Below are 22,882 nucleotides of genomic sequence, written 5' to 3' on the forward strand. Positions count from 1 at the left end.
TGCAAACATTGCACTTGCATATTAAAAATAAATTGTAATTAAAAGTTAATTTTTCTGTCCACATTGGAATATTTCATTTTATAGAAAAAGAAACCTTGCATGTTGATGCAATCAGTTTATAAAAAAATGTAATTGAATTTTTCTAGGCCTTTGTATTCTTTGATCTGTAGTTTGGGCTCCATTTTTTCATCTGAACTGGGCTCCCTGGTTGACTGTATCTCAGTGCAGCGTGGGCTGGCTCATTTGGTCTAGTTTACCATGCCCACTTATCTCCTGGCATAGGATTGGAGTTGTCCTAGATGACAGTGGATATTAAGAGTCCTATAACTCTGTTGTTGCTTTTCTCAATTTTTTCAAGTTGAGCGAATGATGAGTCTTAGGCTTCCAAGCTCAGCTTCTCTGCAGATTTTTAAAAATGGAATAGCTATCAGTCCCTGCATACACCTTTCTCTGTTTTATAGCTCATGTTAACTACAATTTCAGAATCACCAAAGCAATTTAGGAGCCTATCCAGTGACTGCCAGCGAGACTCAGGATCCTAAGTCATTCAGCCGCTTTTTAAAAATATTACCATTAGATTAGGTAAATGAATGATGCTTCTAAACTGTGTTCATTGTCATAATATCCAAGGAAATAAATACTGCCCCCTTGTTTCTGCTGTGCCCATATTCAAGCTTGACAATTCAGGAGTGCAGACAGCTCAGAGAAATCCTGTATGCACATCCTAGGGCTGCTCTCAGGCTCTCTGTCTTGATAGAGCTTGAGACTAGCACTGAGGTGCATTCTCAGAACCACTCTAAGCCTAATTGCCAGCCTTGGGCATGGAAAGAGTACGGCTCATAACCTCAGTGGTGGCAGTCCTGGGCTCAGCAGGGAGGCAATGTAGATGTGGCTTAAGGGCATCCTTCTTTCCTCGGTTGTTTCATCCATCTCATCCCAAGACAGGGAAAGTAGACAATGTTGAATAGTTTTGGACTTTTTTGAGAGTAAATTGTATTAAATCCTTAAGAGGAGGGTAAAGGAGGAACATGACTTGAGGGAAATCTAAATCTGGGATTCAAACCTACCAATACTACTGCAACACTTAAAGGAGAACACTTTCCTCCTTGATGGCACAAACAGCTGCATCCAGGCCTGTAGCTGTTAGACGATAAGACAGGGTCACATATGTTGCATTTTACCTGAGCTGGGTAAAATCATGTATTCGGTGACTTCCAACCCCTCAGTTTGTGAATTATTAGAGGACAGATTGTGATTTTTCTCAAATGTATTCTTTTTATGAAATTATTCCTGGTATAATTTTTATAAATAATCCTTGGGCTGTTCATTGTTCATCAGTAGTTAGCTGATGAATACTTCCCACTGAAATCTGAGCTGTTTTGATTAGGCACATATGTTATGTTTCAATTCTCTGAGAATCAGGTTTATAGTTTGAATGCTTTTGGTTATTTGAAGTATTCTTTTTTAAAATATTCTACAGTAGTTCTTAAAAATTGCTGCTTCTGAAAAGATTCCTGTCAATTAATCTCTTTGTTATAAGCATGGCAAGGCAAAAAGGAGAAAATATTATGAACACTATCAAACCAAATTCATTTAAAAGTTGAAAGACTGTTAGTACAACATTTTTTCTCCTCATTGGGTTTTACAAATACATTCTCAATTTGAGCTTAGTCTATAAATTCAATATTCAGTGGTTGCACTCAAGGTTGTCCAAACAAGTGTGGCTGTACAGTATGTGGTGCCACAGACCTGTCTGCATTTAGGCGTTTCCCATGCTGCTACCTTGCAATGTGGGGTTTTTTGTTTTTTTTTTTACCCCTGGAGATCCTGGGGTCCAAAAAACCCATGCAGAAAATAAGCCGGGTGGTGCACGTGGAGGCAGCATGTACTGCCCAAAACCGGAGCCTGGCTGGCTGGAGCTTCCCCGGCACCCAGGACTGCAGGTAAGGCTGCTGGGGTCAGCACAGTTGCTGGCCCCATCCTCCCTTACCCCACCTGAGGTAACCTGCCATGCGCCAGAGGGTGCACAGCACAGGTGTTCCCCGCGGACAACTAGCAGAGGCACAAGGTGTCCTGCTGCTAGTTGTCCCCAGGGAACCAAATGTCCATGCTTGTCTGTTTTTTTCCAGCTTGTTTCTGGGAAGTGCTTTCCAAACATAAAAGGAGGCACCATGCCTATCTCAAATGGAGAGGTATAACAAGGAATTGGTACAGACATGCAAAGTAGATGCAACCTCTAAGTGCAGTGATTCTCCACTGTCACTTGACATAGCTTACTCACCACTTTGAGGCTGAAAAAAGACAGTCAAAGGGCAGAGAAGTAGTAAATGAGTTTACTCTTTGCATCTGTTTTCCATTTGTCTTCTGAGTCATGATGTTAAGTTCAATGGCAAAAGCAAGATTTTATTGTAGCAGCTTATCAGGCTCATTTGCTGTGGACAAGTGAACTATAGTCTACCTTCTGCTTCCCTTTTTAAAGAGATTTTACCAGCTATAGTTCTAGAATTGCTATTATTGATGCTGGTAATATAAGAAAGAAAAAGAACATAGCTTGGTTTTCAGCGATCAAGCTTCACATGCAATCTGGTTTGATTTATAAGCAAAATCTATGTGAAAGTCACTGAGAAGGAATAAGAAGACCAAGACTCAATTTGCGCAGAGTCACTTGGTAACCAAAATCCATAATTTAAAATGCTGCTTAGTATTTTTTTTAGCTAATGTTCTATATGTACCCTAAAGGAGACTTGAATTTAACTTTCATTTAGGGTTAAAGAAGAAAGTTCTGTTATTCTGGAGGGGAAGATAAACTCCAGAGCTTAAATGCAGCAGCATTCCATGAGGATACTTGAGACATGCAGAGACCCTTTTGAGTACAACTAAAGAAGCCAACTTTGGGACTTACCATACATAAAGTGCTAGTTTCTCTAAGGAGGGGTGGCCAACCTTTGTTGCACATGTGCCACAAGTGGCATGGGTAGCCTGTGTGTGTGGCATATGGCAGATTGTGCAGGGGCAGGCAGTGCAGCAGCAAATGGGGCAGGAATCAAAAGCAGAGCAACAGATTGGGAATGGAGCACAGGGCAAGCAGCAGAAAGCAAAGGCACAGATAGGGCAGGGAGCTGAAAGCAGAGCAGCAGATCGGGAAGGGAAAGGATCCGAGGGGCACTGGGGAGGATGCAGAACAAGGACTTCTATAATAGCTGTACATCTTGCCTATCATTAGCTCCCTTTCTGCCACTTAGTAGTGAATATTGTCATTTGTCATACGTGCATATTTTCTGTTGCTGTTGTCTTTTTTTTTAGCATGGCTTTGGAGCACTACATGTTTTCTTTTCATTCAATTTTTGTGTGATGCATTCCTTTTGTTTCTGTTTAAATGTTGTATGTCTTTCTCTCTGTCTCTTTCTCTGTCTCTCTCCTGACTTCTTCTTCCTTGTCTGTCCACGCTGTTGTGCTGGCTCTGTCCTGGCTACTCATTTCCTGCTGCGTATAGTATCCATAAAGTGCACTCTGCTGATCTGAGAAGGGTCTCAGCTCCCCCTGACTCCTTCACTATGTGAGTACTCAGCTTTTTTGTTCCCTTTCCTGTTCCCTTTTCCTTTTTGTTTTTTTCCCCTCCCCTCTTTTGTTTGCTTTCCTTATTTTTTTCCCGTCACCGTCTTCTACTATACTCATCAACCTGGAATGAATGTAACAAGATCATCCAGTTTTTGGCTTAGAAGGTTCAGCAATGACAAATACCTAGAACAGGAGCCACTTTTATATATACTGCCTCTCTTTTTTGTTATACAAGGTGGATGTAAAATCTTAAACACAAATACAGTCTTTGGCTCCTGGATTTAATTACTGCCTCCAGGTTAGCAGAAGCTTGGAGTGTTTGGGAGCTAGTATGTTTTTCTCATCTCTCCCCTGAGGAAGGGAGAAAGCATCTCTCACGTGCCTCCTTCCTTTTCAAGTAATGCTTGGAGCATTGACTGGGTCCTGGAAAGAGCCATATTCATTCCTCCATAAGCAGAGGGAAAGTGGCCATGACCTTTGGAACTTCTTAAGAAAGCAAGTCCCAAATGTAGCTATTTTTTTGTATTTGTAACCCGGGTGCACCCAACAATGTGCTCCCCCTTGCAAATCGAAGAGATAGGTAGCTAGGCAGAAGTGCTGTGAGAGGGACGTGTAAAATACCGGCCAGTTCCCTCTGTTCCCTATAGAGTCAGGCCAGGACCAGGAATAGCTTAACTATATACAAATTTATTAATGATTACAGGGAACCTTAAAAAAGATAGCTGTTAATATACAACTGATATGGATATTCACAGATTTATAAGAAAGTATTGGTAAATATTTACAACAACAACAACAAAGTATAGCTAGGCAGATAAACACAGGTATCAACGGGTAAATTCAGGCAAGAACAGTAACAACAATTAGATACAGATAAACCTCAACTTGCTGACATAACCCAGGTCACATTGGTGGATAACAATATATGTATATATCTATCTATATATATATATAACTATTTACAAAATAGGAGGCGCAAGTCTTTACCCCTCCAGGTACCCACATGGCTGAGACTACTGGGCGTTCCCCTTGGATGCCAAACCCTGGCACCCTTCTAGTGGGAAGAGTGTCCTAGTACCTCCTCAGCCCCAGGTGGGTCCACCTGGTCACTGATCCGTCAGGACCCCCTTTCAGGGCTTCTTTCCCTGTGGGGACCCATTCCCCGGGTACTCACGGATCTGGGGAGCAGGCCTGGAGGGGCTCCTGGAGCCACGGGTGCCTTGTCAGGGCCACCCAGGGCCCTGCCTTCTGTCCTCTGTTGGAGCTTGGGCTACCTAGTGCGGGTCCTGACATCCAGGCCTTGCCTTCTGCTTTCTGTTGGAACTCAGGCCACCTTGTGCAGGCCCCAAATCCTGGACTGCTGGACTTCTGCCACACCCCGCTTGTGCCTCCTGGGTATCTGGCTGCACACCAATGGAGGGGTTGCAAACCCAAGCAGCCTGGTGCCACTCCCAGGGTGTGGCATGCTGTGCGCTGCCGTGTGCACTGAGGCCATGGCCATACGCCAAGGGTAGCAGACCTGAGCCACCATGTGCAGCTCCCAGGGTCTGGTGGCTCCATGCACTGCCACATGTGTCTGGTGTCTAAGAACCCAAGCTGCCTCCCACAGCTCCCAGGGTCTGCCCCATGTGTTGCTCTGTGCACTGCTGGGGCTGTAGTCAAAGCCGCTTGCTGCTCCGGTCCCACCAAGGGGGTCTTCCAGGGCTCTTCTGGGCTACCGCTTCCACCCACTAGGCATCTCTCTTAGTCCTTGCTTTTCTTAGTCCTGCCTGCACACCGCTTCTGTTGTTCACTCTGGAGGCTCCACCTCTGAAGGCTTGCTGGACCTGCAGCATGCAGGCTTCAATCAGGTCCAGGAGCCTCTTTGCACACCCCGTCTGGGTAAGTGGAGGGGCCAGCTTCACCCAGCCCTTACCTGATTGGTGGATGGGCTGCACCAATTAAAATGAAGATTTTCCAAACCCATTTGAGCCAGGTCGATTTGGTAAGTCCACCACATATTCAAATATGTATCCAGAATATTTCTGTTCATTTCACTGTCTGTATTCGCTAATTAGTTCCTAGCACAGCTTCCAAATAATTGTTAGGGAGCTAGAAAAATACTGCTGCACCTGTGCCTTAGCCTTGGAAAATATTTCTGGCTAGAAAAGGTATTATAGTAGTTTCTTTTCTGATGGTTAAGTAACATTGCCAGGAGCTTTGGAGATGAGGTATTGGTGTCTCTTTCATAAAATTAGACTTGTAACTAGGTTTTACCAAGAAATAAATAAATATAGCCCATCAACCTTCCTGTAAAGCATTTTTTGTTTTGACTCGTATGAACAGGAAAATTACTCCCCAAAATGAAAACTACTTTGCTGGCCGCAGCTGCATCAGGAAAGAAAAAGACCCTTCCTGCCAATATTTCGATTTTCAATAACTCTAGTGTTGTAAATGGCTGTATTGTAATTAAATTATTCAAGAAACTATCCTCTGTTTGAAAATGCAGAGAATTGTGTGATAAGAACACATACACATAAAATATTATGTAGTTATTATTAATTTCCTTTACGAGGATGGGCCTTGTTGTTAACCTTTATGCACATTTACAATACAAACAGCCAACCTATAATATGTCTTGGCTTTAAAAATGTTTTTGTGAATATTCAGTCAAATAAATGCAATGTGCTTCATGGCGGTACTGCTTTTGTCTTCCTGTTTTGTGAATGTTCTGCTGGACAACCTTACAAATAGTAAGCACTGTAGAAGAAGTGAACCTGAAGTAAATATTAAGGAATAGTGAAATTCAAAAGTTCAGTTGCAAATCTTAGGCCAGGTCCAGACATTCAAAAAGCCCAAGGTGGAGGTGATCTAAGTTATGTGCTTTCCGCTAAGCACCCTAGGTCAGTTTGGAAGTGAACAGAACACACTTTTGCCCTTTGGAGCAAGGAGTGGGGCACGCAGGTTGCCTGCACTGGCTGAGACCAGCCGGTTGGGGGCACTCCTGGATGCCTCCCAGCAGGCTCACCACTGCTGAGAGCAGCCCAGAGGCCCTGCCACCTCTGATTGGCTTCTGGTTTACGTGGCAGAAATGTCCTTCTCCCCCACCCTCTCTGTCTAGGGCAGGAGGAGGGGCTGGGGAGAGGTTATGCTGGCTCAGGTCTGGGAGAATGTGAGCTGGGTCCATGCAAAAGAAGTCCCCAATCTCCCCTGCCTCCTGTCCCCGGTCTGCTTGTGGCCTACATCTGGCTGGAAGCAGGATGTGGGGCTGGGGCGAGATTCTGTGCTGACTCAGCTCTGTGACAACCCAAGGGTGGGGCTGGCTAGACTCTCAGGCAGAGAAGCCAAGCATGAGCTGAGTCCCAGTGCATCTCCCTGCGAGGGCAAGTTAGCTGGGGGCTGCAAAGCAGCCTGGGATGCTGATGGACAGCGACCTGACTCAGTAGGGGATCTAGTACAGAAGTTTGATAGACCAGTCTAACCTAAATAGATTAAGTTTGATACCACATCTATCCGAGTCTATCTTAGACTGGGTTCCACCTTTTTTAAATGAGTCTATGTGCACTGGACTTCTGTTTGATTATGGGTATAGACCAGTTTCCAATCACTTGTACTGATTTATGTGTAACGTGTGTACTCGGTCTTAGTCTGCATAACAAACTTGATTCTGTGGATTATGCTGTCTAATCTTGAGACGCAAGCAATGCTGTGTAACCTGTATACCCAATAAAAACTAACCGAATATTGAGGATGTGTAAGAAACTGAAAATGGTCAGCAAATGAAGAATTATATGGGAAAGGTTTTAACTGAATCATTTTGAAAAGCACAAATACCTTTCAGAAAATTGCAAGCTGTTCATTGCTATATCACAGCTACATAAAAGATTCGCAGTACAGCCTTAGTGCTATATGTTATTCCCTAAGCTTTATTAAAGAATGTTAGCTAACAGAAATGAAATAACTCTCCTGCTTCTCAGAATCGCATGCTGCTCTTAAAGCCAGCATCTGGAAGAAGCTTGGGTGAAGCGTTGCTGCATACCCCAAACATTAATAAACCTGGGAATGAAGGAATAGGGGAGTGTTTTTCAGAGTTGAAACCTACCTATTGAGAATGACATCTGGATCTGGGAACTATTATACTGTGAGCATCCCCACTAATCTCTACAGTTAAGATAAAGCAGAAAGAGAATGACAGTCTCTAAGACACATGGGACCCAAACTAATTTGTAAGTCAAAGCTATACTGTATCTTAAAATCTGTAAAAATAGATTAAACATGCGGCTTCACTGTGACTGTCAATTAATCTGCCTGATAAACTGAAGAAAGAACCCCAAGAGGTGTTAGGAAAATTTGGGCTGTGATTGCACTGAGATTCAAATGTTCCTCTTCTGTTGGGTAACGTTTAAAGTGTCTGTGTTCTATTTAGTACAATAAAATGGAAGAGATCTGTGGAGCCTCGGTGATAGAGTCTGCATTAGAAAGCCTTCAGGTTTCCTGCCGTAAAGTTTGTGGGCAGGAATTTTGGAGAGCAAAGGCTGTGGTTCTGGCTTTTGATTTATGGGCAGTAGGGTGTTTTGAATCTTTAATTTGAATGCAGTCTTCCTGGAATTTTTATTGACGATTCATGGATAGAGTTGAACCTTGCATTTGTAGTGAAGTCTTTTTTTAAAATGGGGTGAATGCTTAGATCTTTGAGTGGGAAGCGCAGTTCTAATGATCAGTATGCATACCTGATATTATATCTAATCTGTGCAGTTGGTGCAAAGCAATTCATCTGAAAAATAAACTTGAAAAACAAGAATTGACTTGCTTGTGACTGGGTTTAGAGATGCAAATATTATTAAAGGATCTACAACCTTTCTTTACATGAAGAGAGCACTGTGGACATGCTATGAGTATTTACTACAAAGTTTTGTATAGAAAAAATGTAACAGATAGTGTCTTTTTACTAAAAGATGAGGAATCCACTAGTGTTGAGTAATGACTGCAGCAGTTTTGTCTTTTTGGGCAGCAAAGGTGTGGAAGAGAATCAGAAATCTGAATATCCAAATTAATTTGTATGGTTTGCACAGATGGAACAAACCATTTCAGACTGTTGCATATACACCCTAACTCAAGAAGAAAACAGCCCAAAAGCAGGCGGGTCAAGTTTAAAATAAGGCAGTAGAAGGATGGGTTTGAGAAAATAGTTCACTAGCCCAAAGTAAAATTAAGGATTAAAGAGGTTGGATTTTTTCCTCCTATAATGAATTATAAGAATTTGAGATATGGATTCATTTTCTCTGTTCAGTCAGTCTGTAGATATTTAGGTGGGCTACTGCTGAAGTGAGTTTTCCAGTGGGTTAATGGACAACTTTCATGATGTGTGCAGTTATGAGGGAGGAGCATACTGTAGACAGTCTATGTTAGAACAAGAACTAAGACCTGGACTCAGTCAAATACTGAATTATGAATGTTTTTAAATTAATGTAGTCCATCCCTTATTTAGTAAATAGTTAAACACATGCTGAAGGAAGTGGAATGAAAGGAAGTCTAACAGGGCTTAATACAGATGAGATTGTGCTTTACATGTGTACTTAATAGGCCTGTGCGAAGCGGCTAGTATTTGCTTCGGATTCAGCTGATTCGGGGGACAGTGATTTGATTCAGTGATTCGGGGCAGCCATGGGGGGGCTGGGAGAGCGGGTGGGGGTCGGAGGGCACTCAGGGTGCTGGGGGAGCAGGCAGGAGATGGGACCTGGCAATTGTCCCGCCATGGTCCCCTCCCTTCTCCTCCAGCCCCCCGCCCCCTACTTACCAGCATGAAGTCCGGGTCCAGCTCCCTGCCGCAGCCAGTGGGGACTGTCTGAATCACCAAAGCTCTCCAAATCCTTTCTGAATCGATTCAGACCTTTATATTGGTCCCCTGATTCGATTTGGATTTGGAGATTCGGCTGTCGAATCAAGTCAAAACTCCTCCAAATTGAATTAGCACCCAAAGCTTTGCACAGCCCTAGTACTTAATGCTTCTTTGCTTTGCTGAAAGAAGTAAGATCCCATATCGTGCAAACGTTATGTCTGACATAATACACTCTTTAGTCCAAATAGGTCCTTGCTCCATCTGCTTACTGAGATGCACAAAACCTGTCTGTTTTCTTTGTCTGTTTTCTTCAGTTGTACCAGAATGTGCCTCTGCTCTTCAGACGAAAGTACAGTTGTGTGAAAATTGGTCTCTACTCACTTTTTCGAGGATGTTGGTCTACAGTATTACTCTTCTTGGATTAACAAGGGCATAGGCACGATTCGGATGTCCGGTCCTAGCTGAAGTTTTTATAATACTGGTACTTGAAAGGGATTAAAAGAATGTGTGAGATTCTCAGCTTCTTTGTACCATTTGTTGAAATGCAAAAGGCTATGAATACTAGTGTAGAATATAAAACGTGTGGCACAGTTATGGCCAGACAGACAACTGCTGCGCTCTCCTCCTTGGCTTCTGGAAAGTTCCCTTGAAAACAATAAGTACAACTTAGAGCAGCTCTGAAGTTACTCTACGTCATGTTGATAGGTTAAAATGTTTTTTTGGGGGGGGCTGAATCAGCTGCAGGATGAGAGATCTGGAAAAGATAATACAAATTCCCCAGTTGTGCACGAAGGATAGCTTGATTGGCTCCATGTATTGACTAATGCCCACAAAACGAAAGAAATGTTTATGCAGAGCAACTCACTGCTGCAGGATACAATTTAAGTAAGTAGCTTAGCAAGATCATTAGCTATATTTTTTTTTAACAAACTTCTGGAGCATCTAGCATTGTCCACTGTCAAAGATGAGGCTCCAACTTGATAGTTCTGTTCTCTTACTGTAGTTCCTGTAATTTAAATAGATAAAAGCTGTCAGAAACAAACATACTTTTAATACATCATTTCCAGGCTCTGCCAATGAGATCTCAGCAGCCAGGTTAATTTCCTTTTCTCCTTTGGTTGCTGTTTTCCCTCTCAATTGTTCTAAATGCAGGGACATTTAATTAGCTTTGCATGTTTATTTCTTCTTTAGGAGATAGGTAATTCATTAATCTGTCACTGCAAACATGCCCCAGAGGAGTTTTGTGCTTTCTAAAGTTTAAAATTTGGGAGGGTGGCAGGAAGGGGATATTTTTTAGCTGAATCATGTTAAAAATATTCTATATTTGCATGTCTTGACGTAGGCTGTATTCTGAAAGATCTGTCAAAAATGTCACTGAATTCTGTAGGGTTTTTTTTTGTCCCCCTTTCTTCCACTGTCTTTATGCAGACATGAAGAATAAGAAACGGTTCACAGGATATATAAATAATTGGAATGGGAATTAGGGCGTGTATAATTAAAAGTTTTTTTCCAGTTGAATCAACCTGGTGTCATAGCAGAAGTGTGTTGATTGCCATGTGGGGACTCTAAGATCAGGAGCTGGACTGACCTCTCCCATTCTCTCCTTGCTGGGTGACTGGAGGCAGAAACATAAAGCAGAGGTGAAACAGCTGTGCTCCATGCAGGGCAACTGGCATCATCTCACCAACCACTGGATGACTAATAGGGCAGTGCTTAGGTCACAGCTGTATCAAATGCTGATTGTGACTTACTGCTGGATAGAAATATGCCAGGTTCTTATCATGACCCAAAATATGTACACGTGTTTTGGCTTCATGAACTAAAATAGAGAGAATGGGCAGAAAGTGACTGAGTAAAAGAAAATAAACATTGAAAATATAACATCCCTCCATTTTGTAAATCTAGGCTCTTTAGCAGACATGTTAGTTCACATATCTAGAATCCCAGGAATGTAATACTTTAGATTTTAGCATGGATATGCTAAGAAGTGTGGGTCTTTTCTCTAATAAGCAATTTTCCTTAAGGAGGTGTTGGGAATTGAAATGACTGTACCTTATAAATAGAGTTTCTCTAGTGTGCTATGAATTCTGATACCCTCTATACAGCTAGTTGATATTGGTGGTGTGATGCACGTTTTGATGGGAAGACTTCCTAATAGGGAGAAGAGATGGAAAGTGTTATTTTGTTGTTGTTGTAAGTTTTAAGAAGCTGTTTGTTTTCTGACTGATTAAAAGTTTGTAGTGGGAATTACAATTTTACAGTTGTAAATTGTACACTTGGAAATCACAATTTTAACGAGAATCCAACAATATTTTACTTTCCTAATGATGATTTCATTCAGGTTAGTTGGTCTACACCTGTTGTTCTTGTTACAGTTTTCCTTCTGAAAAAGTCTTTATGCTGTTTATTTAGTAGGAATTGATGGTATTTGTTAATGTTTTTAAGCCATCTGTGAATTAAACAGAAAACTGCCTGTACTATTGAACTGATGCCTTTCTCAGATGAAGTTTTTAAGTAATTTCTGGAGATGCTGACGGTAATCTTGCAGAGCCCTAATTAGCCTAGGCACAGGCCTCTGTCAACACAGCTGTGCTTCTTCTGGTTCAGGAGCTAGCTCATGCAGGGCTAGCTTGGGTATCTCTGTATGGTCTTGCACATGGAAGACATGCTTACAATCCCTCTGGGCCTCAGTTCTTATTTAAATCAAAAGGCTATCTTCAAAGTATCACAAGAACGTTTGTGGGGACTCAATTACATGGATTGTGTACATGCCAAGAGAGGTAGCCAAATGACCCCAGTTGCCAGATTGTTACACAATCAAGACAAATACCAACCTTTTTCAGGTGAATCTGTTGTTTCAGTCAAGTGTCTGGTGAACGTGTGTCCATATCACATGTACTGCTTTCATACCTGGAGTCCTTGTGAATATAAAGAGGATGGCATGTTATAAGGAGGACGTCATAAGGAGAGTGATGGTACTCAGCTGTTTCCAAAGTGTGGTCCAGGGTTAGAGTAGGGAAAAGTTCTGCAAGACTACTAATCTCCCCATTATTTGCTGTAAGGAAAGAAAGAACAACTGAAACCCTGCATACACAATCACCAGACTGAAAACCTGTAGGCTAGGAGACCAAATGACCTTTGTAATCATAGCAGTGTCTCTTAGTTTAGCGCTAAAGCATGTTGGCTGAACACTATGGGGAAGGCAGCACTTCCTCTTCTCATACTGAACCTGTGCATAAAAGACTTCACTTTTCAGTGCTGTCAATCTGTCATTTTTTTTTTTTTTACAAACTCTAATAAATTCACTGCAATATTTTTTTTCCTTCCCTCAGACAAAGAGCATGCAATTAAATTCTTATATTCTCCGCCTTAAATATTTTTTTATCTTATGCTTGCTAAAAATAAAATCCCCAGCAATTTTTCGATTTGGAAACCTGCATTTTATATGACTTGGAAGGGAACACAGCTCCTCAAACTGCCCTCTTCGTTTCTCAGCCAGCCATCTTTCTGACAGAATTTCTCTGGAAATAAAAGGACTAAATCTAATGACATATTTGTTTCATCTGTACCCTTCTCCCCCTTCCCACATTCTCTCCATATCTAGATCTTTCTCCAAGTTGCTCTGCCTAGATGTAAGAATTGCAGGTGGAGAGAACTGGTTATATGGGATGTCATAATGCCAGTTAAGTTAGGAGGATTTACCCTGAAGCTGTGCTGGAAGTTACTAGCACAGCTGTCTGTCAAAGAAACCATGACAGCTTACCTTGCACATGGACAACTTCTTGACATCTTAGGGCACCTGGACACCATAGTGCCTGTCAGTCAGCACTGGAGAAGAAACAACAGTAGCTTGGATGTTAAAAAGAGCATTCAGCTCCTACTGTTAACCATTTATGATTCCTTATAAGTTATACTTCATGTATTTTAGGGTTGTTTTTATTATTGCTAAAGAAGCTCTTGTGTAGAATAGGAGTTCCTTCAATAAAGCTCTTTCCAGTGTGTTGTCTTATTCTCCAGTTACAGAGGCACCCTGAATTCATTATTCTTTTATGCTTCTCAAGCAAAGACAACTTACGCCTGAGGTGCTGCTTTAACAGGGACTTTATTTTCCATCTCCTTCTTTTCATCTGTCCAGAGGTAACAGAACTGTTTGTACCAACAGACCAAAAGTGTGTGACAAACTCACTCAGAAGTGCTTGCAAATTGTAGCAAATCTCAATGGATTTACTGGTCAGAGATGATGTGTTTTATTAGGTCATCAGCATTTTCAAGCAAAAGAATAATAGCATGCCTGGAAAAAGTTTACATTTCCAAAGCTTAGCTTGTGTTGAGCAGTTTTCAAACCGACAGCACAACTCCTGTAGATCAGATGCAGTAGAAAGTAAAAGAACCAACCAGCAAACTTAATGAGCCAGATACAGTTGTAGAAAGAGACATGATTCTATCAGCAGATTTCATTTTAATGTTTAAAATCAGCGTGCCTAGATGCTGCTAGTGGCATTCACAGACTACTGTTACTGGCTTCGGTGAAGTGTAGAGAGGGTGTTAAAGCATGAAAGTGGGAACCTATTCTTTACTGTGCATTTAATGATCTCCCCTTGGGCAAGACACTTAAATTCTCTTCTTCCAAGACAGACACTCTGAGACTCTCCTAGATATGATAGCAAAAAAATCTTTGCTAAAAATCTTTGGAAAACACAAGTAAGGTGGGATGCTATTAGTTATTACTAAAATTGTCTTTTCAATTATAAGCTAAAAAACGAGGTCGGTGTCAAATGGAGGCAAGCATGAGTCCAAAATAAGGGTGCCTGTACATGAGTGTGGAGGCTGCTCCAACATGCTATAATTACAGCGAGTCAGCGCAGACTCGATGAATTGAGTCTGCTGGAGCATGGCGATCACTGCACTCCAGCAGTCTCCCGTGTCTCGTGTGTCAGTGTCCCTGTGCTTAAAAATGGTGGCAGAGGCTTGACCTAAAGCTCGGCAAACAAACTTTAGTGCAAGCACCCTCGCTGCCATTTTTAAGTGTGTTGATACATGAGACACTGTGGCGTTTTAATTAGAGATGCTCTTGGAGCCACTCTAATTAAAATGCTTTCTCCCCTCCCCCCGGAGCACATGTAGAAATGCCCCAAGGTTCTTAAGGATGGGTGTCTAGACATTAACCTAGGCACTTACTCACATTTTCAAAGTGCCAGGACACAGTAGCCACCTAAAACCAATTAAAATCTCACTAGGCACCTGTCAGTATATCTAGGTACCAAAGAATTTTGCAGGTTTGGTTCTTTGCAATCTATAACCCTGAGCTGCAACAGGTGCTAAATGAGTGCTTCTGGTCTTTGGGCCTATGTGTATTATACATAATCAGAAAGAAGTTCAAGATGGAGTTCTGTACTTATTTGTACCTTTGCTGACTTCAATGGGATGGCAGGGATGCGCATGAGAGCTAGCGGAGCTTTCATTGAGGTTTCTGTTTTTTCTGCCTCCATCTGCAGAAAAGACAAACGTTCCCACGCCCTTTTCCTTTTTTGCTCTGGTGCTGAACTCTTCTCTGACCAGTCTCTCTTCTTTTCTTGCAGTCCCCATTCCATCCCAGATCGCCTGCGGATCAGAGTGAACAGAATTAGTTTACAAGATTATGAGGGGCTGCATTATGACAAGGAAAAACTCCGGGAAGCATGTAAGTCAGAAGTGGCTGAATGGGCTTTGCTTTTTCAAGATAAATTTTTATAGATCTCATATTGACAAAAGTGCCAGGATCAAGCTTTTATCATGCCTGGAATATACACACACGTCCTTAATTAGGCATAAACTTTGTAAATTACCATAACCTCAGAGTAGGGTTGGAGTGTTGTATTTCTGATGGTCCAGGAAATGTATAAGAAGCAAGGATTTTTTTGTGGAGTTTTTTATTGGATCACCAGTGTAGTTGGGAGAGCTGTTGGTTGAGCTTCAGACATCAAACGCTGTTCTCGAAGTCTAAGAAGCATACATGGATACTGAGCTAAATAGCAGAGAAAAGGCTTCTTTTAAAAAATCTGGACTTAATACAGGTAGTGACTGTATGGCTCATTACAATCTAACAAATACTAATCTCCCTGCACTTCTTAGGTAATAACTATCCTCTCCCTTTTTTAATAGTTTTACTCTGCCACTAACTAGATTGCCTATTCCACTGCAATTCTTTTATCTTATAATGGCTCCTGATAATTCTATTTCACTCCTAATTCACAGCCCTTCTCCATCCCTCTAAATCAAACTGTTTGCATTTACATGGAGTCTTTCTTCTATTATTTAGCTCAGCCTGCCTCTGGCTTGCTCGTAGACTTGAGGAAGGGCACTTGATGCCTAAAGCTTGTCCAAAAACTCCTCCAACTACACAGTTGGTTCAATAAAAGATACCACAAAAAATGTTCTCTCTCATACATTAACCTTAGAGTAATGATGCTTACATAACTTGTAGTTTTTTATCAGTGTCTTTCTGATGGCCATTTTGGACTATAGTCATTTATCCATGCTAAGATTCTATAACTGACATGAGATTTCAGATCAGGCGTTGGCATTTAAGTTCATCCTGTCACTCTGAAGGGTTGCATTGGCTGGCATACAAAATGGCCATAGAACAGGAATATTGGTCTTAGCAGGCATATATCCCTACACCAATCCCTTATTCTTTAACAAGCCTCAGTGCACCATACAGAAGACTAATCAATGTTTTGTTTTTTCATGTAATGATTTAATTGCCACATATAGGGTTTAAGTCAAAAGCAGGTGAGCCCCTTGCATTGGCAACAATGACAATGATGATCCACATGTTTAAAAATGAAGTCCCTTTCTTTGATGACACATGGAGTCATTAATCAATGTGGAACACGGCTGCTTGCGATAACAGTTTAATAGAGTCTTGTTCATGCATCTGGCTCATTATTCATATTACATTACAAGCACAACTGTTTGTTGTGTAACAAAGCAGCAGTTTATTCTATAATACAGGACTCCCTGGTAATTACCGGATGGCAATCCATTTAATTGGTTTGCTTGTCTTATTGTTGAAAGATGGTTATACTGTTTCAGTTTCTTCCCCTACCCTCATTCCTCCCTATTTCCCCTGTTCACTGTTGCACCTTCCAACAATAGAGTTGAGGTGGTCTGACAACCTCTTGTAAGTTCCTACTGCTAGATTTCAACCATAATAAAAACAATTAGAGCCTTGATTTGATGGACTTATGAAAATTATAGCAAGCTGAGGACTGTAGTTTATGGAAGGGAAGTTTCTCTTAAATTTCAGGTGTAAGCTTGGTGTACCATATGCTTAAAATTCAGATTGCATCTATGTATTCAGCTATGCCAGAGAAAATAGCAACTTTGTATCACCTGAGAAACATAACAGTTGTCAATACTTTTTAAAAACCCTTAAAAACTTCTAAAACAGACTTGTTTAAACTATTAGATACTACTAACAGACTAAACTAATAGATACATCTATTTACAAAATGCAATATTGTAACTACTACTTCAAGTATGTATTTATGCTCCTGTAAGAAAAATCTCCAAACATAGAGATTCCACAACCTCTCTAGGTAACCTGCTCTAGTGCTTTACTACCCTCCTTGTGAGAGACTTTTTCCTGATATCTAACCTAAACTTTCCTTGCTGCAACAGTTCCTTGTTCTGTTATCAGCCAGCCACCACTAAGAAAAGTTTAGCTCCATCTTCTTTGGAACCACCTTTCAGTTAATTGAAGGTTGCTATTAAATTCCCCTTCAGTCTCCTCTTTTCCAGACTAAATAAACCCAGTTCCTTCAACTGTTCCTTAGAAGTCACGTGACCTAGCCCATTAACCATTTTTATTGCCCTTCTCTGGACTCTCTCCAATTTGTTTATATCCTTTCTGTAGTGGGTGACCCAAAACTGGACACAATACTCCAGATTTGGCCTCACCAGTGCTGAATAGAGGGGAAGAATTACTTCTTTTGATCTGCTGGCAATGCTCCAACTAATGCAGCCCAGTATGCCATTGCCCTTCTTTGCAACAGGGGCACACTGTTGGCTCATATTCAGCTTCTTGTCCACTGTAACCCTCAGGTCTTTTTCCGCAGAGCTGCTGCTTAGCCAGTTGGTCCCCAAGCTGTAGGTTTAAGTATTGGCTCTTGCCTGGTTCCCAGTGAGATTTGAACCTGGGTTTGCCCATATTTGCAACCATAGAACATTGGTTATTTTGGGGTGGGGTTTCTCTCCGTTTCCCTCTTTCTGTTTTAGCTTCTTGTGAAGTATTTGAAATGTCTCAGTTTCATTTTAATTCAAAATAGCAAAAATTTTGAAATCTAAAATTTCAAATCTGAAATGGGAAAACTATTCTGTCTCATTAATAGTTTGATAATATAAAAATAATCAGAAAAAACATGAAAAAATGACAGTATTAATGTCAAATAGACTATAAAAGACAATCGCAGCCTGCCTTGAAGGTTATAAAACTTGTATCTTATTGGACCAAAAGTTAATTGCATCCTATTGACATTTTTTACATTAACTTACAGAAGCTTGAGTGTTGGTGTAGTGGATCTGGGGATTTGCTTCACCCAAATAGTCCTTTATTTCCTGAGAACACTTGTCCCCCAGGAAGTCTACATCAGTCAGTGCTCAGTCACACACAATACTCCACAGAGTCCTGAGATCTCTTTCCAGGCCCCTAAGATTTTCTGCTCCCTCAACACTGCAGTCCAGTCCTCCTCCTCTCCCCTGAGTGAGTTGCCTCGCATGGTTTCTCAGGGATGCTGCCTCCAGCCTTGCAGCCCTGGGTCTCTTACCAGACCCTGGGAAATAGCCTGGCTCAATTCTGCTGCCACTAGCCTGCCTCCTCCTTCTGACACTGTCTGTCTGTCTTTGGTTCTTTCTTCCCCAACTTCCTCTCTAGGAGCCTTTTAGCTTCCTGTGGGTCAGCTAATTATCCTCTACAACTGGTTCAGACCTTCTAGGCAGCCTGCAATCAGGGCCTGCAGCTGGGCTGTAGCCCCTGCCAGCCTGCAGAGTGCTGCAGCCTGAGATGTACAGTCTGCTGTAATCTTCTGCCACCCAGCCTGCTACAGTTGGTGAGAAGGCATCTAACTGATCTCAGCTGCCAGGATGGTGCATGGGAAGGAAAGTGCTTTCTAAAGTGACTAGAAACCAAACTATGAGGGTGTTTCCGAAACCAACAACAATTTCCCGTAGTTCCCGATGATGTTTCTCTTACAAAAGTTCTATTCCAAAGGAATATCTTACGTAATCTTTTAAGTTGTAGTGTTGTAAGTTCATCTGAGCACATGCATGTATATGTTTTTTTTTTTTTTTTACAGAAGTGCAGTGTGGGCAGCCATTTTGTACCTTTGTACAAAACACCCCTGCTGTATTTTACCTGTAGTTTTATAGTAAGCAGCTTAAATAGGACTGAAGATAAGCTGATAGTCAATGCAGAGTTATCAATGTTGTGAAATATTTTCCTGGTTATTGTGTGACATCTCAGTTCAGCACACACTGCTTATGGAGGTTTGCAATCAGAAGAACAACAAACTGCATAGTTACACCAGAAGTGTGAACAACACGGGGTTTTGTAAGGAATGAAATTGAAACACTGCTGCTAAAAAGGGCAGCTAACTAGTATTACTTAATTCCTGATGTGGGTTATTGGATATACCTTACATGGTTTTTGGTAAAAGTTAGGTTTTTGGTAAAAGTTGGGTCCTAGCTTGTACTATGACATGAGCAGATTAATGATTAGACTGCTTTGAAGGTGAAGGAAAAGCAACTTGTTCTTTAGGAGTGCATGAAAGTAGCTGTGGTATAATAGTTTTGGCTGTCTGCTCCAGTCCTCCAGCAACTGAAATGAAACTGCGGTAATTAATAGGTAAATTATTGTGGTGCAGCTACACTCACTATGGGCTAAGAGTGGACACATAAAATAACTACACTGGATTCTGTTGCAAAAGGGCAAGTTCTTACCTCCTCCTCCTTAAAATGGTATAATTGTTTCATCTCTTCACACAGTCTTCATCATTGAACACATTGCACTACATTGTCATTAAAAGTCACTAGCCCAAAGAAAAAGAAAATGTGCTCACCTCCTTTTACCAACATGAAAAAATGCGTGGTATATTTCTCACCTGTCAAAAGAAAAATATCACTCATTCTATGCAAGCGGATGGGTAAAATTTTCCAAGGCTGCTTTTAAAATATAAATATAGATAATACCTATCTTCCAAAAAAGTACAGTACTTTCTCTTTGCTGCCAGATACAGAGACTGTTGTTACATTAAAGCTAAGCTGGAGAGACTATTTTTTGAAAGAGCCAATTCTCCATATCATGTCAGACCTCCAAAGTAGCCCTATAACTTTCAACAGCATGGATATCTAATGCTTTATTCTCATGATTCTTAGTCTATATATTTGTCCAGTGTTTAGCAGATTAAATATGCATGTTTTGGGTTCAAAATGCCTCCCTTACTGTCCTTAACTCCTGTTCCCTCCAATGGCTTAAAAATCCTACCTTTTCCTTATTCTCTCTTCTCCTTCCTTTTCCCCTCCCACAAAAGTTATCCAAACTAGAAGCAAACAAAAGGCTTTCGGTTAATAATAACCCATTTTATTATCACTGCAGTGTTCCTGCAGGGAACCTATTAAGATTTTTGCTTGTGACATATCTCCATAATAGAGTTTTGAAAGCTCTGACATCAGAGTAATAATCTGGATCACCCTGACTCAGAGTAAATAAATTTCATTCTTCTTGTTTGCTTGAAATACTGATTTGATTCTATCAGCTGCTTCATCTAAAATTGAATTTTTTTTCCTCCTCTAACAACTCGTCATACAAACTGTTCAGTGAAGATTAATCTTCACTCTGCTGGAGGTAGACACCTCATTTTGAAAGCCTTCTGAACAATTAAAGGATGTCATTTTGTCCTCTGAAGGGCACAACCATTTTCACCTGATTCTCTTTCTGTTATGCTCTACTTTTTGTCTGAAAATTTTTTCTTTTTTTCCTCCACCTTCTTTTTTTCTCTTTCAGACTTTCTTCCACCTCTTCTCTGGTATTGTCACTGTGACGATAATTGATAATATGGGGAAAGCTCTTTAATCCTTCAGTAAGGAGGAATCCATACTTCCCAGCATATAAGGGTTCTATTCTCGTGAGAATGGCGTCTGCTTATATCCATGTGTTTGTAAGGTCTTTCCATAGCTTTAGTGCCATCTCTCCCATTAACCCCCTTTTTACACCTACTAGTTGACATTCCAGTAACCTGCTTCTGATATTTTTGAGCGATGTGATGATTATACCTTGTTGGACAAGATCAAACTCAGTAGGTTAGCATGATGGGGACAGTTGAATTCTCTCTATATTCTTGAATATTTTCTGCATACTGTCTAACTTGCCTGCAGTTGCATCAGAATCTGATCCAGAGTGGTGTGGTGGAAGTGGCTGAATTAGTCATAAAGTGAACTTTTGCCACCTAATTGCTTATGGCATACATATTTTTTAACTACTAAAACCATTTTAGGTTTAAGACCATTGTAATCTTTCTTTTTCCTCCTCCTGTTGTGGATAGGAAAATCTTGTCACTGTGGGCATACACAAGGGAAATTTAAAGAAACAATTGGTCACTAGGCAATCTGCAGCCTTTTCTGGTTCCCCACAGTATCACCATCTTAGATTTGCCACCATGAAGGCACAGACGTGGGGAAGGTCACTAGGAGTAGGAACTGTTCAGTGATTGTTATAGAATCTGTCATGTGTAATGCCCTAGCTGACTTTTCTGTTGCTTGAGGCATTGTAATCTTACGCCTAGATCAGAAAGCTCTATCAGGTCGTTACAGAACAAATATGAACTGTGATTGTTCTCAGGTTTATAGCTTCAGTATATTCAAGCTGATTTTCATAGAGATGGCAAAAGGCAGCTCCTTGACACTAAATTATATTTACTTAATTTCAAGAAGCATGGGAGAGTGGCAACTTCTCAAAGACATAGGTGCAAGTATTTTTTAGCAACTGCTAAATGATGGATTTTTCACTAGTCTTGTTCCTAGAAATAGCTAAAATGCTTTGGCTCTCATTTTTCTCTAGCCTGATAGACAATGTCAACCTAGGCATTTAAAGTTTGACAAAGCTATGTAAGCAGCTGAAAACAGGGTCTTATAACAGGAAGGGTCAAGCAGCCCTAACTGGCAGCCACTGCCACTATGTATAATAACTAGATTAGGGGGATTCTTTGCAGAGTAAGAGAAAGGGAAGTTGGTACCATTTTAGCAAAGGGAAGGTTGGAATAGACTGTAAATTCCCATGGATGGGGAAGAATGCTTAGCAACTTTACATTTATAAAGTGCAAGAAGTAGGCAGGATGGATTTTCCATTTTTAGTGCAAGCAAATGTTGGGATAGTGAAAACAAAGTTCTCAAGTATCTGCCTGCAGGAGTGACTTCAGTCTGAGGCTGTCAACAAAGAAACATTATGATGGGTTTTTTACTCTGTGTTGTGGCTGGAATTGACTAAAGCTGATGACTTATTTCACATAGACCTCTGAGCAGCAAATGAGCATTGAGCCTGTGAGCTAAGGGTAAAAGGCTCTGTACCCTATGTCTAATATACTCAGCCATCCAGTTCCACCTTTCTTCCAAAATATGGATAGACAGTAAGTCTTCCCCTGCCCCTCTCCCTTTAATATAGTTACTCTTACAGCTATTTTCATGTTTAAAGCTTGAAACATTGTCTGGAAGGAGGCTCTTATGCTACATGATCCCAAAGATATGGCAGCCAAGATTCCAGCTGGGAGCTCTGGTCACCTGGGAGAAAATAGAAAGAGGCACCTCTCTGCATCCAGCTAGTACGGGATAGGTTGGAGGGAAGAACAGAGGGAGGTGGTGACCCATTGCCACCTGTCTGCCCCTTTTGAGGTGGCTAGAGCTTCTGGCAGTGCTTTAATCTTTGACACTGTCTCTCACCCCATTCTCATTAAGAAACTGGGGGACTGTGGTGTCGACACCCACACAGTCAATTGGGTCGCCAACTGGCTGGAGGGCCGCACCCAGAGGGTGGTGGTGGATGGGTCATTTTCGACCTGGAGGGATGTGGGCAGTGGGGTCCCCCAGGGCCCGGTCCTCGGGCCCGCACTGTTCAACATCTTCATCAGTGACTTGGATGTGGGGGTAAAAAGCACCCTGTTCAAATTCGCTGATGACACTAAGATGTGGAGGGGTGTGGGCACGCTAGAAGGGAGGAATAGGCTGCAATCGCACCTAGACAGGTTACAAGGGCGAGCAGATGAGAATAGGATGAGATTCAACACCGACAAGTGCAAAGTGATGCACCTGGGGAGGAAAAACTGGCACCATACCTACAGGCTGGGGAACTCCCTTCTTGTCAGTACAGAGGCAGAAAAAGATCTTGGAGTCATCATTGACTCCAAAATGAACATGGGCCGGCAGTGTGGAGATGCAGTCAGGAAGGCCAACCGTACCTTGTCATGCATCCACAGATAC

At 41.5% G+C, this 22,882-nt stretch overlaps 1 protein-coding gene across 1 annotated transcript in view; it reads left to right on the top strand.

The window, feature by feature from the left end:
* Positions 1–22,882, top strand: part of DGKI (diacylglycerol kinase iota) — a 244,967-nt gene that overhangs the window by 108,168 nt on the left and 113,917 nt on the right. Inside the window, exon 20 of the mRNA XM_019515441.1 lies at positions 14,956–15,056. Coding sequence (XP_019370986.1) covers positions 14,956–15,056 — 101 coding nt within the window. The remainder of the gene's footprint in view (positions 1–14,955; positions 15,057–22,882) is intronic.

The sequence above is a fragment of the Gavialis gangeticus genome, unplaced genomic scaffold, assembly GCF_001723915.1.
Source record: "Gavialis gangeticus isolate Ggan-Ray unplaced genomic scaffold, GavGan_comp1, whole genome shotgun sequence".
Taxonomy (NCBI): Eukaryota; Metazoa; Chordata; order Crocodylia; family Gavialidae; genus Gavialis; species Gavialis gangeticus.